Genomic DNA, 16,102 nt, shown 5'->3' on the forward strand with positions numbered 1-16,102 from the left:
AGCTTTTATCTAGGACAGCAAGTATGGTAACAAATAAGGTTTTAGACTGACTTCTTCTAACTTTACCGAGTATTCTCCAGTAATAGTTCAGTCAGATTTTTAACTGCAGATGTCATGTTTGCGTTGCATTTTGCCTAAATTTAAGCCTCTGAAACCTCCGAAAGAAAGAAACTCTTTCTTTTATTACTTCCCAATGGGATTATTAAAAAGTTACACATGAAAACAATGTGCCTGCGTATTCAGAATTGAATTGGCTGTTGCATACATTGCATTTCCTGGAATGCACAGCAGAAAGGGATCATAGATTTTCCTGCAGCAGACATTTGTTCGCTTTTGCCGTCTGCAAAGAAAATCTGTTCTGATGCACGAGAGCATTTTATCCATTAGTTGAGGGTTTTGATTTACCACTTTCATTTTTGTCCCGCAAAAAATTGTCACATTGGTAAATTGCAGCTGTCTCTTGTGTTTTTGCAGATTAAAAAACTGGAAGCTCGTCTGCACAAGTCCACCTGCGCAGACGGCGACGGGCGCGAGCGGACAGATGGAGAGCGCTGGCGAAGGGACCCGTGCTCGACGTGCGAATGCAGAGTAGGTGCACGCTGATGTGCAGTAGGCAGAACACACCCCACACCAGATCCCGTTACAGTGTCTCTGTGTTTCTCACAGATGATGGGATGTCTATCCTATTTTTAAAGCACCTTCTGCCTCTTGCACTTTCCTGGCCCCAGTGCACAGTCTCTTGCCACGTTTCTGTCTTTCATCCCTTGTCTGTTTCCAGCTGACCGTAACTTCACACACCTGTAATATGCCTCCCTCATGGTAAATCTTACTGCTACTGATCTCTTTATAGTGTCGTCTTTTCAGTTCATTCTTTGCGTTACACAGCTGACGAACACACCAGTAAGTCTTTTCTCCATTTCATGTTCCCATACGGTTTTGTGTAATTGGAGGCTTTTCAGGATGACTCCCAAAAGGCAGGCGAAAGCAAACTGTTACTCTTAAGTGAAACCATTTGATGTTCATGTTTTGTTTCTTGTTTACAAATGGAAATCTTAAAAGTCGAGCCGAGTCAATCCTCAAAAAACACACCCTTTGCTTTGACTACAGCTTTAAGTCTTTTGGAGCATGTCTCTACCAGCTTTCCCCATGTAGGGACTGAGATGTTTACCCATTCTTTACAGTTGAAGGTCAGTCTAATTAGATGGTCTATGAGCATACATTTCCAAGTCATGCCTCAAATTTTCAACTGTATTCAGGTTTCTACTTTGACTGTCCCATCCCATCACATGGGTATGCTGTCATCTAACCCACACAATTGTAGCTCTTGTTGTTTGCTTCATTTTTTTTTTTTTTTTTTTGGTCTTATTCAATGGTTAAAGAGGGTCGAACTCCAGAAAGTGAGAGCCTTGAATGCTGGCGAGGTTGATTGGTCGTGTGAACGCAGATGGGACTATGCGGGGAACATGCGTAGGAAGCTGAGGGAAAATGACTACTATAAGCAAACCTAAAGGGAAACAAAGTAGAGAATAGAAAGTTTTAAAAGAAAAGCTAAAGATGAAATACAAATAAGAATGAAATGAAATATGTTCCATATGAAATATGGTGCATGACAGGACCAAAAATAATCAGAGAATTGAAAAAGATCATAGCATTATAGTCCTACTTGGAAGATGAACCTCCACCCAGTCTGAAATCTCCTCCAGGGTTGAGTGTCAGTTAGCATAATTCATCTTCCCACCACGGCATGATGCTGCCACTACCTTATGTCACCATGACGATGGCACGGTCAGAGTGATGTGCACTCTTAACCGAACACCTGGGTTTGTACTGATAACAAACTGAACTCTATGTACTTATCAGGTGATGTGCAAACATTTGATTGTAATGATTTTTCTGATTATTTTTTTTTTACTTTTATTTCTATTTCATTACTATCCCCTCCACTCAGGATGCCCAGGTGACCTGCTTCATCGAGTCGTGTCCAACTGCAGAGTGCAAACAGCCCATCAAGCTAAAAGGTGCCTGCTGCCCAGTGTGCCTCCAAGAGGAAGATGACAAGAAGAGGCAAAAAGCTGACACCCACCACAATTAACTTCCAGGACCCTCCCCGACAACCTCACACCCTGACAATCTAGTGTCTGAAACCCACAGAAAAATCAGACAAATCAAAAGAGGAGATGGGAATATACATAGCCACGGCTGACCTCGACAAACTCAACAGCCTCTCAGTGTTTTTTTTTTTTTTTTTAAATCAGGGGAGCAATTTTTGTTTTTTTCTTGTTTTCCAATTTTCCCGGCGTTCAGTTTGAAATTGTTCAGCAATAAGTCAACAGGCACTCCATGGATTTACTTCTGTATCAGTGAATAGATTAATGGATTATATAAACAGGATGGACAAAAAGCTGTCCTCGGGCACTGAGGTGCTGTTTGCTCTCAATGGGAAAATGCAACACCAGTTGCCGTTGACAAAGCAGGAAAGGGGAATGGATGGAAAGGCAGCAGTTGTCTCAAAAAAAAATTTCTCAGGTTAGAGATACCGAAATACTGGTGCTATTTCCCTGTTTTTACTCCCAGATAATCTCTAAATACGAACCTTAAAGTATTATCGTTTGTATACAAAGCCACCTATATACACGCAATATGTCTTTTATTGATGCATCAGACTTGAATGGATTATTTTATTCAAGGACTTTTGTTGAATAATTTTCTGGTGCTTTATATTGTTGCTTTTTACCCTCTTTTTTTTTTCTATGTAAATGCTTACATGTGAAAATAATGTGAAGCCCTGCGAAAATGTTTGTAATGCAAAAGAAACATGTCTACTGATACCTGCTCTTCTGTTCGTGGGACGGCTTTTCCGTCTCTCTCCTGGGCCTCAGGTGAGGTGGTGCAGGGAGGCACTCATCTGTGGAGGAAACCCAACGCAACTCCTGCAGCACTGTCCTCTTCGACTCTACGGGTCTGTCTCAATAAATTAGATTGGCATCAAAAAGTAAATTTATATCAGTAGGGCCATTGGAAGCTTTTTACCTCTGCTCATTTTTATGATCATGGGGTAATAAAAACCCATGATTCTGTTCCTCGGAAAAACATCGAATCTTACCTGATTTTGACGTTCAGTGTATATGCACTGGGACTCAGTTTGCATGAGTCATTATCGATGTGGTGTGATATGGAGGAGATCAATCTGTGGTTCTACCGAGGTGTTTAGGAAGCTCAGGTTGCTTTCGGAGTGGCCTTCAAATTGTTTGCATTTTTAGATCTGGTGTCTCTCATCTTCCGCTTGAGAATGTCACCTGGATCTCTATGGGGTTTAAATCAGATGAGTCAGCAGGCTAATCACTGACGTTGATATCATGATCACGAGCTTTTGACTTTGTTACTGGTTCTGGAGTGGCTTAGAACAAGGAATACATTACTGTAAGTTTATGCATCTTTTCCTATCATATTTTTTTCTTCCAGCCAATGTTCAAAAAAATATTTCTTTGATAACAGCCCTGTATGAACAGCCAGCTTGTTTAGCAATGACCTTTTTGTCGCTAATCATCTTTGTGAGTCTGTACTGACACCTGCCAGGTCCACCATCTTCACAGTGATTGTGAGGCCGAGGTTTTTTCAAAGAGTGACAAAGTTTTAATACCTTTTATTGTCACTTTTGATTTTGTTGAAATAAATAGAAAAAAATGCTGCAATGCAGTTTTACATCCACATCACTGGTCTCTAGTTTTAAGCCATAGTCATCAAAATGAACAAAAATAAACACTCATAACATGTCACCTAATGTGTAATGAATCTACAAGAGCTGTATTTTGAATTGAGAAATAGAACATTTTTAGCTTATATGAGTAGTATTCTAATTTTTTGAGATGCACCTGTTTTCTGTGTTTCTGGGAAGCACCGAACCAATATATATGCTTGTACATCTGTAAAGTTGTGAACTTCCTCCCAATGTCCTTTCCTCAACTTCTAAAGCCAAAAATAGTATTGCGTAATTCCTTACATTATGTAATTAGCATATATGAAACTATGTATGGATGTTGCAAAAAATCTGGATGCAGCCTTTGGTACTGCTAAATTTACCGTGGCAGTATTCACTTTTCAGCTGCTTATGGTTTTATTTTCGTACACATTCAGTCCTTATTCATAATTACAAAGCTCTGTCTGTTTCTCTGGTGTGCCAGTTTTTACGAGGACATGCATGCTCACATTCTTTAGTGTTTAACTTCAACTCCTCCTTTCTTTTAGTTTTTTTTTTTTCTCTCTCTCTCATTTTTCTCCAAGGACAGATTTCAGTGTATGGAATGCTGACCCCACTCTTGTTTTCTTGCCGTATTGAAGATTGGAGTCTGAACTGACGTCACTTCGTAGAGTGCAGACTCTCTCTTCCTCCAGCCCTCTGACCCTCATTCCACTGTAATAGAAGCCATATGAGAGGAGGAGTGAGGGTGATGATGGGGGAGGGGCACATTTCATGATTGGACCTTACGTATGTACTGTACATATAAAAATACCACTCATCATTCATTCTGCACTGGCTTGCATTGTCTGATTGTGTTGTACTTCCAAGTGCCTCTACATATTGGTTCTATTTGAAGCAAGCATCTGTCACTGAGAACAAATAGTACTCACCAGTATTTTAATGGTTTCAGATGACTTGGTGGCTTCAGTCACACTGGTATCATATGCTTGCACATTTTTGTATGTTTACAGTTTTTGTTTCTGCAGCAACAGACTAAATGCATTTTTTTTGGCAAGGGGGCCAAAGCACTCCTTCACCAGTCTGCATTGTATTATATCTGGCTCATTTTGGTCATTTTTATTTTTCCCCTTTGAAAAACTTCCAGGCGTCGATGGAATGCACTGCCCTGCAAGACTGGACATGCTTTACCTACACACTGTCCCAGCACCCAGCGGTCAACGAGGACGTACTAGGAACCATCGTGACAGTTGTATTGTACTTTTGCCAAAGAATGGTTTGCACTGTAATGTATGCCTTTCAACAGTGATAATAAAAAAAAAGCCACGTTTCCATTACACTGTGGACATGTCACCGCTTGTTCTTTTCCCTGTGCTTTGCAGGAGCCTAGAGCTGGAAAACAAATGAGATCATTGAGACTTGTCATTCTAAACTCATCCATCACACATCAGACTCATTTTGGTAGTTCTTTACAAAAATCTGAAAAAGGGGTTTTGATAAGTGGTTCTAAAAATCTTCAAAAGATTTTTTTTTTGTGTGTGTATGGGAATTCTCTAATATGGTTCTAGTCTATAGTGTTAAATCTTGATGTGCAAATCCATCAGATTATTTTGCACCTTAGCCATTTCTTTGTCATTTTTGTGTTTTTTTTTGTTTTTGTTTTTTTGTCTTAGGGAGTTTTAGCTTTTAATACCTACAATAAGTTGGAAAATTATAGTTATGATGGTTTGATGAGGCTGCTTCAATCATCTTTTAAACAAGTCATTTGGCCTGATATAAATGGGCTGCAATTTGAAATGATCAGAAAGGAAACAGTGCTGCTAAAAGGTTTTGCCTCTGTTCAGCTTTCTTTTGTTTTTGCCTTTTCTTTGTTACGCTAGAATATCTCAGAGCATCAAACATACCATAATTATCAAAAACAGATCCTGAGTAAATATAAAAAGGATACCAAATATCAAATAATACCAAATTCTAGGACAAAAGAAGCGAACCCTACTGACCTTATGTGAAAAAGAAACTGTTCACTAAATCCAAAGACTGGTTATATCACCTTAATGGCAATGACATACTTGCTAATTAGTTTGTTACATTGTTTATTTTTTGGTGCATAAATATAAAAAAAGAGTCAATCATAATAAATTAGGACACAGCAGAAGAGTTAATTTATTTCAAAACATGAAATTCATATTACATATAAACATTGTATTTGGATATTAAAAGTATTTAAGTTAGTAGTTTAATTTATTTTGACAAAATAAATTATCTGATTCTCTGGAAACCACAATATTACATAAATTTGTTGACGTAATAGTTGTCTGGCCTTCAGTCACTGACACTTGCTATAAGTCACAAAAGATCATTTTCTATTGATCCTGGATGTTAACAGAGTTCTGTATCCATACATAATAATGGAAACGGAGTGGAGAGAAAATCTGGCAGGAAAGGGGGCACAAGAAACGGTTATAAGCGAAATTTAAATCTGCTTTCATCAGGCATAATCAACAAAATTAAAATAAATTTGATATCAATTTGATTGGATTGTAATGCATTTGTTTCATTTGTAGGATTCACTACTGCATAACACAACCACTGCTGCATAATGCTGCGAGTTATTCACTTTTCGGTTTTCCCGCTGTTTTTTATGTTAATGCACTTTGGAGACTTCACAGTTTGCCAAATGTCTGCTCCAGCTCTTTCAGTCCAGACTGAAGTATGTCTCCAACATCTGGGCAGATTTCTTAAAATTTCATCCTGGTTAGCTCATGCGGATAAAACACATCTCATATTTTAGACATGCCCTCATTTTTACCCTTAGATGTAATGAGGTCAAAATGTTTTCTTTTTCATAGGTGCTTTCCATCATATTGTTAAAGATTTAGTTCAGGTTTCTTTTCTTCCATAGTAGCTCTTGAGGCGAAACCATGTACTTTATCATCTCTGATCAAATGTGAGTGTGAGACTACACACTATAGTCAAATGTAAATATGTGAAACACAACTGCTTTCTACTTATTTATTATCTTTAACAAATATTTTAGTTTAGAAAGAGACTATGTTCAGAACTATAAAGTTTGTGTCATGTCATTTACAGTAGGTTCACTTGGGAACACGTGTGTTATCTTACAAGTGAAACATGTAAAAAAAAAAAAAGCTAAACATTTTTCACATTTTACATGTGGAAAATATTTAATGTGGTAATATATGAAACACTGCAAAACGAAATGTGGAAAGCTTGACATATAGAAGCATTCCCTAGACACATTAGTGTGGAAATCGTATTATGCAGCAACAAAGACACATGAGGAATCATTTTAACTGACATCTGAAATGTTTTCCCACATTTGCAATTTTATACGATGTCATAGCATGTATAAACTTAAGGGGAAACCTTCTACATGTGGGACATTTGACCCTGTTTCACTTTTGGAAATGATAATGTAGTCACCTAAGACAATCATCAGAAAACATCCAAAGCAAAACATATTTCACAAATTATGTTGAGTAACAACATGTTCCTTCAAGGGATTGTATGGACAGACCAGCTGGATGGAAAACTGGTCCAGTAAATGAAATTTCCAGTGGCAGCACAGATAAAGGGGCCTTAATCTTTCTAGGGAGCAGAAAAGATCATTATAGTCCTCACAACATAGAACCTACCTTAACATCTAAACTAGAGCATGTGCTCTTTGTTTGTAGCTGATTTGAGATTTTTTTTCTTTTACACTTATATTAGTGAAATTGTGCAAACAAACCAACAATGTTGGCAAAATTAGACTAAAATATCTGTCTGTAATAGATATCTCTCAAAGTGTTTCTTACAGTAAAAAGAGTATTGTGGTTTTCAAAGTCTTGACAAAACCAGGCTGAAATTGCACAAGCCTTTCTCTACTTCTTCCCGCTCATCACATGTTGGAATTTCATTTAGTCAATTGGCTCTCTGCATTGAAGCTCTCGCTCGCCAAGGTGGGGGATTCTTTCCCCTCGCTAATGGAACGTCACTCTCATTTCCAGAGGAAGGCGGATGAAAGGGAGAGAACTGGAGCACCGCTGAGGGGAAATAGGTTTAGCAGTGCAGGACACAAAGGGCGGCGGCACGGAGTTGTGACCCCTCACCAAGAGGTAAATGCCATGAGATGGATTCCTGCTATTGTTTTTGGCTTCAGATACATGCAATTTTTTTTTGTTTTGTTTTGTTTTGTTTTTTTTTGTTTTTTTACAGTTTGTTTGCAAAAACAATTGAAGAATGGGTATGAGAGTTTCAGCAGAAGGATCTGCTTAAAAATCACAATGAATGGGTAAACTCTGCAGTACAGTACTGCTCTTTTTATACAGAGAATATGAAAAGGAAACCGTTGTGGATAAAATGTCATACAGCTTGTTGTGGTGAACCGATTAACTATTCATCTCCTTAGTTTATCAGTTTGGGGAAGGCATTGTGGTCTTGATATTGTGTTCCTTTAGGAAACCCCGCATCCGGGTGCCAGGCAGCATTTTAATTGAAACATGGTGATGTGATCCTTCCTGGCTCACCATGTTCACCATGTGGATGCTATGGAGGCAGGATCCTGCTGTGATTCTCCCTGGAGCATATTCCTGTACTTGGTGGGGGTGACCTCCTGTCTGCAATCATCTCCTGATTTTTCATTTGAACAAGCTAATGTGAGTCTTTGCAGAACTCCTTGATTATTTTGGTTTTTCAGTTACTCAACCCACAGCCAAATGCACACTCATTCAAAAAAAATCAAAAGCTGTCTCACAGCTTTTAGGGCCTTTAGATCTTTTTAGATTGGAATCTAAGACCTGACCTGTGGTTTGAAGTTTCTTAAAGTTTGTTTAGCTCACACTGAGTGAACGTTAGACATATGCTAAACATGTCTTAATGAATTCTATTTTATTTATATTAAAAGAAAAGAAAAGATCCCAAAATTGTCTGATAACACAGTAACCCCTGACTCAGATGACTCATTGGTGCCATGGTTTTACTGTAAAGCTTTTCCACTGTTGGCACTTTTAGGAAAGTGAATCACACGCAATTGTGGTTTCACAGTAAAAGCAGTGACTTCATCTTGGACTTACAGATGGTTTAATGGGAATAAATATCCTTTATTGACAAGGCTCTGTGGTCTGCTTTAGGTGCACTTATCCTCCCACCTGTTTTCCTTCAAGAGCATCCAGTGCAGCAAAATGTTGCAAAATGTGTAGGTAAAACTGGAAGAAGGTTTTCTGGAATGAGCCTGTGGCCGTGAGGGCTTTAAATCAGCAATGCAAATATTATTTTACCGGTTTGTTTTCCCTCATGAAGATGAAGGCTCATATTTTACCAAAATTCCTGAACAGTGGTCACGGGTCAAAATCAGGGCAGGTAGTGTTGCTTTACTGGGTTGTTTAATCCCAAATCTTTCAAACATCAACAGGAACAAATTGAAAAAAAAAAAAAAGTTTTTATTTTTTTTTCTTGAAATCTGCTGCAGTTGGGCCTTTGGTAACAAACCCGTTTATGTGCTAGGTTGTTGTTTTTATTGCTAATTTAAAGTAAATTTTCATCTGGGCTTTTTCTTTTACTGGTATCAGTATATTTGGGACAAGGAAATGACTTGTTGCCAGTCCCTCTCTGTCACAGTCACTTTTCACTGTAATGTGTATGTGGTATGCTAGCAGCAAGAAATGTTGGGATAAAACAGGCTAAAAATAAAAATAACTTAATATTTGGGTCATTTAATTGGTAAAAAAGAAAGAAAATCCTGACTTTATCTTGCTAATTATCTCTCTAGAGACTGTCCTAAAATGCACAAATTCGAATCTATAAATCACATTAAATTTACAACTGGAAAACCTAAACTGCTAGAATGTTTGTTTGTTTTTTCCCCCCAAATTGGAAACAGAGTTGCAAATGCAAAAGGGTTGAGTCATTGTCTGATGAACCATCCCTGTGTAGATTTGATCAAAATTATGGTATCAGTATCCCCCAGAAACACTTTGTGGTTTTTACTGGCAGAATCCAGTAAATTAAATGCTGGCATGTTGCAATCATGAACTTTAACAAGTATTACAGAACCTTGGAAAGGATTCCAGGCCTTTCCGAGGTTAGCATCACAGATTCTCCACCATACCTATCAATAGGTGCTAGAATGTGACCTAGTTACACATTTTCAACAGTTGGTTTTTATCTTTGAAGAAAGTTGAGAAAAATTCTCCCATTATTCTGGCATTTTGAAATAGACAATAATTAAATATCAAACCATCAAAAATATATTATATGTGGTTTTAAAGAGTGTATTTAAACATTTGGCTTCAAACTGATGGAAAACTTCTGAAAGTGAGATTCAAGCTATCTACAAATATTGTCAGTTTCCATCTGAATCTAAATGGTTGAAAATAATTATGGCCTAAATTAAAAGCAGCTCTCTGAGGGCCTCCAGTGGACGAGGAAAGAGGAACAGGCCTGTCTAAGTATTTCATACCACCTTATTTTTACCTTCGAAGAATTTGATTTCCGGTGAGTTCAATATTTACATTGTTCAAAAGGATTGCGGTTGTATTTTCAGGAAGCTGCATTAAAGATGCTATGTGGGTGGAAGGAAAGTGCCAACTACGGGGATGTGTGGTTGTGAAGTGAAAGTACCCACATGTGCCCATATTGTTCAAGACATAAAACCTGCATTGACAATATGGTGCTCTGCTGAGTCTGACTGGAAGTCCCCATTTCAATATTCCATATTTTGGTGCGCTTTATGCAAGGTTTTACCAGCTTCACACCACCTAAGCAGGATGCGTGAGAAACAGTGTACTTTTCCACAGCGAGTGCACCACAACAAAAGTCATGACTTGGAACTGTGCTGGGCCTTACTTCTGCTTTCTCTGCGTGTGTTTTATTTAGGACATCAGATAAAAGGTATTTTGCATGCTGACAGAAAAGATAAGTCTATTTAGGTAAAAGTTTTAATCTTGTTGTTTTCTTTATTTTGGTGAATGATTTTTAACCACTTAATTTGTTAACGTCCATTGTAAAATAAAAAAAATAAATAAATTTTGCTACATGTTCCCTGTTTTCACAGGACATTTTTGGATGCAATTGAAGCATTACAGGCTAAAAGAACACACGTTGGTTGCTGCATAAAAATATGCAGCATGTTTTCATTCAAGAAGGAAATTATTCACATGATTTTCCAGTATTACATAGAAAGTGCAAATATGTAGATGTTCAATATATTTTTTATTTTTTTTGATAATGCAGAGTTTTGAAGAAACTCCTAACTTTGTTAAAGACATGTCAAAATGAATTTGGCAACATAGTACAAGGAAATCTAAACATATTTATTACTGACAAGTTTTTAAAATGTGTGTAAAATGCAATTTAATAATATTTTTAAAAAATTATGATGATCATCATTTGAAATCTAGCACACAAGACATTGTGGCCAAAAGAGATTGTGTCATAAAAACTAGACGCTGTTGAAAAATGTGTCCATTTAAATTCTGTTGTGGATTACTAATTAATTCATTCATTCATTCATTAACACAGTTTTTTAAGTATAATTTTTATTTATAGAAATATATTGCAATATTAGAAACAGAAAAGTCAACAAAACAAAAACAACAACAAAAAAGCTGAGTAGCAGTCATTTAAAAAGGGCATATTATTATCTGGCACCCTGAGAAAATGAACTTTAAACAGTTTCAAACATAATTTGATAAAATATTAGAGTTGACATGTTTTGGTTATTTGTTTAATTGTTTCACAAATTTTGAAGAAATCATCTTTCACTACCCAAAAGGTCCATTTTTGTCCACAGGTTCTGTCTTCGTCATTAGGGGGAAACCAACGTTGGATCAGTGGCTTATTGAGATAAACATAAGGAGGCAAAACAAGCATTTTCATCTTGGAAGACTCCATGCAGGAAACATTAAATAGATTTCTCCCTCAAGTTACCAAACTCTTGTTAAAGTTTGGATGATTTTTATTTATATATATATATATATATATATATATATATATATATATATATATATATATAACATTTTAAATCTGAGTGGTTTTAAATTGCTTACAATAACTGACATTAACTTTTTAAAACCTTACTTTAGGTTATTTTTAAAAAGAACATTTTATCCAATAATAAGAATAAAANAAATANGAATAANANTGGNTATTGCTAAAGTAAGAGAAAAGCTAATAAAATATATATTGTTTTCAGCAATTATATACAGAAAAACACTTTATTTTCCATCCACAGGCCTTGTTGTATTATCCCTTATGTGCTAAGAGCATAATAGATGGAGCCTCTAGACTTTCTCAGTTTGAGAAAAAACAACTTCAAAAAGACCAATGACATTATCTGAGTAATGTTAAGCTGAGTAAAAACGAAACTAGCTGTAGATTTACAGGTTTTCAACAGAGGGTTTTGTAGCTGTTTTAGTTAGAACAGGGCTGAACTCCGTCTATGTCAGTAAAGCGCTGTACAAAACAATTACTTTGAAACTCTAAGAAAAAAAAAATATTCTGAAAGTTTCTTGTTTTCATACTTATCAGTTCATGAACATCATATTTAATAACAGAATATCACTTGTAATAATTTGCAGTCAATCAATCAATCAAATTTTATATGCATAGCACATTTCAGCAGCAAGGCCTTTGAAAGTGCTTTACATAATTAAAATAAAAACAGCATGTGACATAGAATAAACAGTGAGAAAGAGAAAGATTTTGAAAAAGATTAAAAAAGATAAAAACATTAAAACCTGCACCCCTTTTAGGACTTCAGTTAAACATCGTTTAACTGTAGTTTAACTGGGGCTCTAACCCTCTGGGACTCTAGTCAAAAGCACCGTTTGACAAGGACTCCAACCTCTAGTCATTTCACCTGTTAAACTTTAAGTTTTCTCACAGGTTTCTGTTTTGTAGAAGCTATACCTGGTCTGGGGTTCTGTTTTGGTTGTGGTTCCTTCTTGTAGGAGGGCAGCAGCTGAAATATTGTTGACAACAACAACCCTTTTGTTCAATTATCCTTTCATTTTTCATTAACATGGAAAGTACTCCTGTATCAGTTCCTCTTTTTCTTCTTTTCCATTCTGTTGTGTTGACCCAGTCGGTCGTGGTAGATGGAGGCTTGTACTGAGTCAGGTTCTACTGGAGGTTTCTTCCTGTTACCAGGAGCTTTTCCTCTCCTCTGTCACTACAGGGATCCTCGATATGAGGGACTACAGTAAAGGCTACAGCACGACACAAGCAATTTCTTTGCATAAGCTGGTCTAGAAGGAGGGAACTCTGCCAGTCAATGATTTGATGCAATCTGCTAGGTTTTCTTAAATAGAAAAGTTTTAAAACTAATTTGAATATTAAATTGAGCTTAACGTACCGTTTGATAACAATGTAATGGGTATATGACTCTTAGAGAGGGTGCAGAATGAGGAGAAGATAAGAGCAGACGTCGCACTACGGCACACTGTAGGTATGCTGAGTGGAGACAAGCACCGGATGGTGAATGTCACTCTGTATCAGTTCCATTTCTATGACTTGTAACATTTGATCATTTTTGACATTAAGGCCTGCTTTAAATGTCATTATTTCTCAAGGTAACTTTTTTAGCCTTGAGACATTTATTGTGAAACGACTCTATGTAACACTGACTTGGAATTAAACTGAATGCAATCAGGATCTTGATATCCAATTGATGCCCTGGTAAGATCTGCTTAGTTTGAGCTCAGGCCCACTTATTATCCATCCAGCCAAAACAAAATCCTCATGGGGCTCACATTCACATTCGCTGGCTGATAAAATGCCTGTTACCATACAATGGCAGGTAACCTAATTTTTTATGATAAATTGAATATAATTTCTTTTTGTTATTGACATGTGTGGAACTACACTAAAGTAACTGGACAAGACAAATCAGAGGTTACTTGCATGGCTGTCAGGCACTGAAGGATGACGCGTTGTTTGACGCCTCTGAGGTTCTCAGGCCTGAAATGCAAACTTCAGATGTCCCACGTGACAAGCGAGCAGAGTAGAGGTACCTTTTGCCAAAGCACCAAAGGTCAGACAATATTTTCCTGAAGTGGCTCCTGAACTTCACTCCAATAAACGCATAGAGGATGGGATTGAGGCAGCAGTGGAGGTAAGCTATGCTCCTGGAAGTGGCCAGAACCGTACGTTTGGTCTTTTTCTCCTCGCAGCTTCCCTCCGTAAAAAGAGACACCGTGTGGATCAGGAGAGTCACATTGTAAGGAAAATTGCAGATGATGAAGACCACAACAACTGCCCAAACCACCCGGATGGCCTTGTGCCTCTGGCTGTTGTGGGCTTTGAGCAAGGTGCACATAATGCTTGAGTAGCAGAAAACCATAACCACAAGAGGGAGAAAGAAGCCGACAGCCATCTGCAGGCTCGGTACCATCACCTTCATCAGCTTTGCGGTCATTATGCGTTCGAAATTGAGCTCACAGGTCAAAGTTGAATTAGACTCCGTCAGGTCATGTTCTTCAAAGAGCATCGGGTCATGTTCTTCAAAGAGATCAGTGTAGATAAGTGTAGGCAAAGTCAAAAACAGCGCAAACACCCAAACTGCGGCGCAGATCAGACGGCCGTACGGGACAGTGCGGGACCGGGAACCGAAGGAGCGCCTGGCTTGAACAATAGCAACGTATCGATCGCCGCTGATGCAGGCGAGCAACAGCATGCTGCTGTATAAATTGATGCTGTAGGCTGAGCGCAACATCTTACAAGCCACAGAACCCATGGGCCACCCGTTCTGCTCATTGTGGGTGATAAGAGGCAACGCCACCACAAAGATCAGGTCTGCCACAGCCACATTGAACAGATAAACATCTGTCATCGTCTTGGTCCTCTTGTAGAAACCGTAGGTGATCATCACGAGAACGTTGCCAATCAGCCCGAAGGCGCAGATGATGGAGTGGATGTAGGTGTGGGAGAGGACCTCTTCAGGGGAAGGGCTGAAGCTGCAGAGCTCATCTGAATCATTTACTGTCCAGGTTGCATAGTCGTCAAAAGTTACATTATCCATGACTTCAAGCTGAAGAAAAAAAAAAAAGCATTCCAATGTTAATGTTTTTTTACTTTCATTTTGGCCTGAAAAGCCAATTACGTCATCATCAGCTTTACTGACAACACACACTAATGAAAATTACAAATTTTGATGTAATGTATTCAGATTTTAAATTAGAAACCAACATAAAGTTGTGCATAGTTGTGAAGTGGAAGGAAAAGGACACATGATTTTAATATTTCTTTCTTCTGATTTGTTTGTTTTTTACAAGTTATACTTTTTAGATTTGTATTCAACCCCTTCACACTGAACCCCCCCAATAAAATATTGCAATCAATAGTACATTGACTCCACTTGTGTGTTGTGCAATATCAGTAAAAATCAAACTGTTCTGTGAAAACCTCAGCGATTTGTTAGAGAACATTAACAAATAACACATTGAAAAGACCAATCGACGCACTTTATGGGGCTAAATGTAAATTTCCGACACAAGTTGTAGATTTTTAAATGTAAGAAATATTGAAAACCACCTATGATTTTTCTTCAACTTCTACTACTTTGCATCGGTCCATCATCAAACATAACATTTGTGCCAACCTAGCAATGCGTAAATAATTTTACTTAACTCTCAACTGATATTTCATATTGAGCCAAGTATATTATTTTAATATAAAATAAAAAATTAAATTTTGTCAGCATAGAGGATCTGAATAGTCTTCTCTTCAAATACTTAGAATGCACTTTGCTAAATCATCTTGATTTCAAAGTAACAGTAGAGTTCACACATCTGCAAGAAGAAGTAAACCAAAAGCTGTAAATTGAGGAAGCAATAACAAGAGGAAACAGCTTAAACAGCTTCCTGAAGAAAGGCAGGTAGTTCTTTGACTAAACCTGCACAAACTTGGTAAATACTTATCATCTCTGTTACTTTTTCATGTTTTCACAAGATAAGAAAACAACTGACACTCTACTTTAGTTCTTCCTTTCTCTTTCACTGACCCAGTTTTGGCCCAATAAGACATTCAGGACTGCACACAAAGGATGAAGCTCTGTGCTTCATCTGATCTCAGAAAAAGATAACAATGGTTATCACACACGACCTGTGATCTTTTACAGTAAGTTTATCAGTCAAAATGTTGTGTAGGTAGATCAACAAAATGTGACACATTCTGCAGATCAGAAAGTTCCACGTCTAAAGCTCAAAAACTACTGAGTTTATGACTGGGGGAGGGCAGGAAACCTTTGAAAAGAGTGAAAATCTTCAATAGACGGCAATGTGAAAGGTTTACTAAGGTGTTACTGATTGCTTCTTTTATGGGTATTTTCTTGAAATTTGACATGGTTTATTTTGATGATTGAACTTTATACTATATATATATATATATATATATATATATATATAT

General features: G+C 37.4%; 2 protein-coding genes across 3 annotated transcripts in view; one reads left to right on the top strand and one right to left on the bottom strand.

Moving 5' to 3' along the window:
- The window catches only part of pxdn (peroxidasin), a 53,067-nt gene extending 48,031 nt beyond the window's left edge, over window positions 1–5,036 (top strand). For both annotated transcript variants that reach the window (XM_015049833.1, XM_015049834.1), the window contains 2 exons: window positions 475–588; window positions 1,949–5,036. In XM_015049833.1, the coding sequence (XP_014905319.1) occupies window positions 475–588; window positions 1,949–2,092 (258 nt within the window). In that variant the 3' untranslated portion in view covers window positions 2,093–5,036. The remainder of the gene's footprint in view (window positions 1–474; window positions 589–1,948) is intronic.
- A 7,517-nt stretch (window positions 5,037–12,553) lies between these two features.
- ccr6b (chemokine (C-C motif) receptor 6b) overlaps window positions 12,554–16,102 on the bottom strand; it is an 8,459-nt gene continuing 4,910 nt past the window's right edge. The window contains exon 2 of the mRNA XM_015049832.1: window positions 12,554–14,726. Coding sequence (XP_014905318.1) covers window positions 13,608–14,717 — 1,110 coding nt within the window. The 5' untranslated portion in view covers window positions 14,718–14,726 and the 3' untranslated portion in view covers window positions 12,554–13,607. The remainder of the gene's footprint in view (window positions 14,727–16,102) is intronic.

Source organism: Poecilia latipinna, unplaced genomic scaffold (assembly GCF_001443285.1).
Source record: "Poecilia latipinna isolate Pla-1442-1.1 unplaced genomic scaffold, P_latipinna-1.0 Scaffold961, whole genome shotgun sequence".
Taxonomy (NCBI): Eukaryota; Metazoa; Chordata; class Actinopteri; order Cyprinodontiformes; family Poeciliidae; genus Poecilia; species Poecilia latipinna.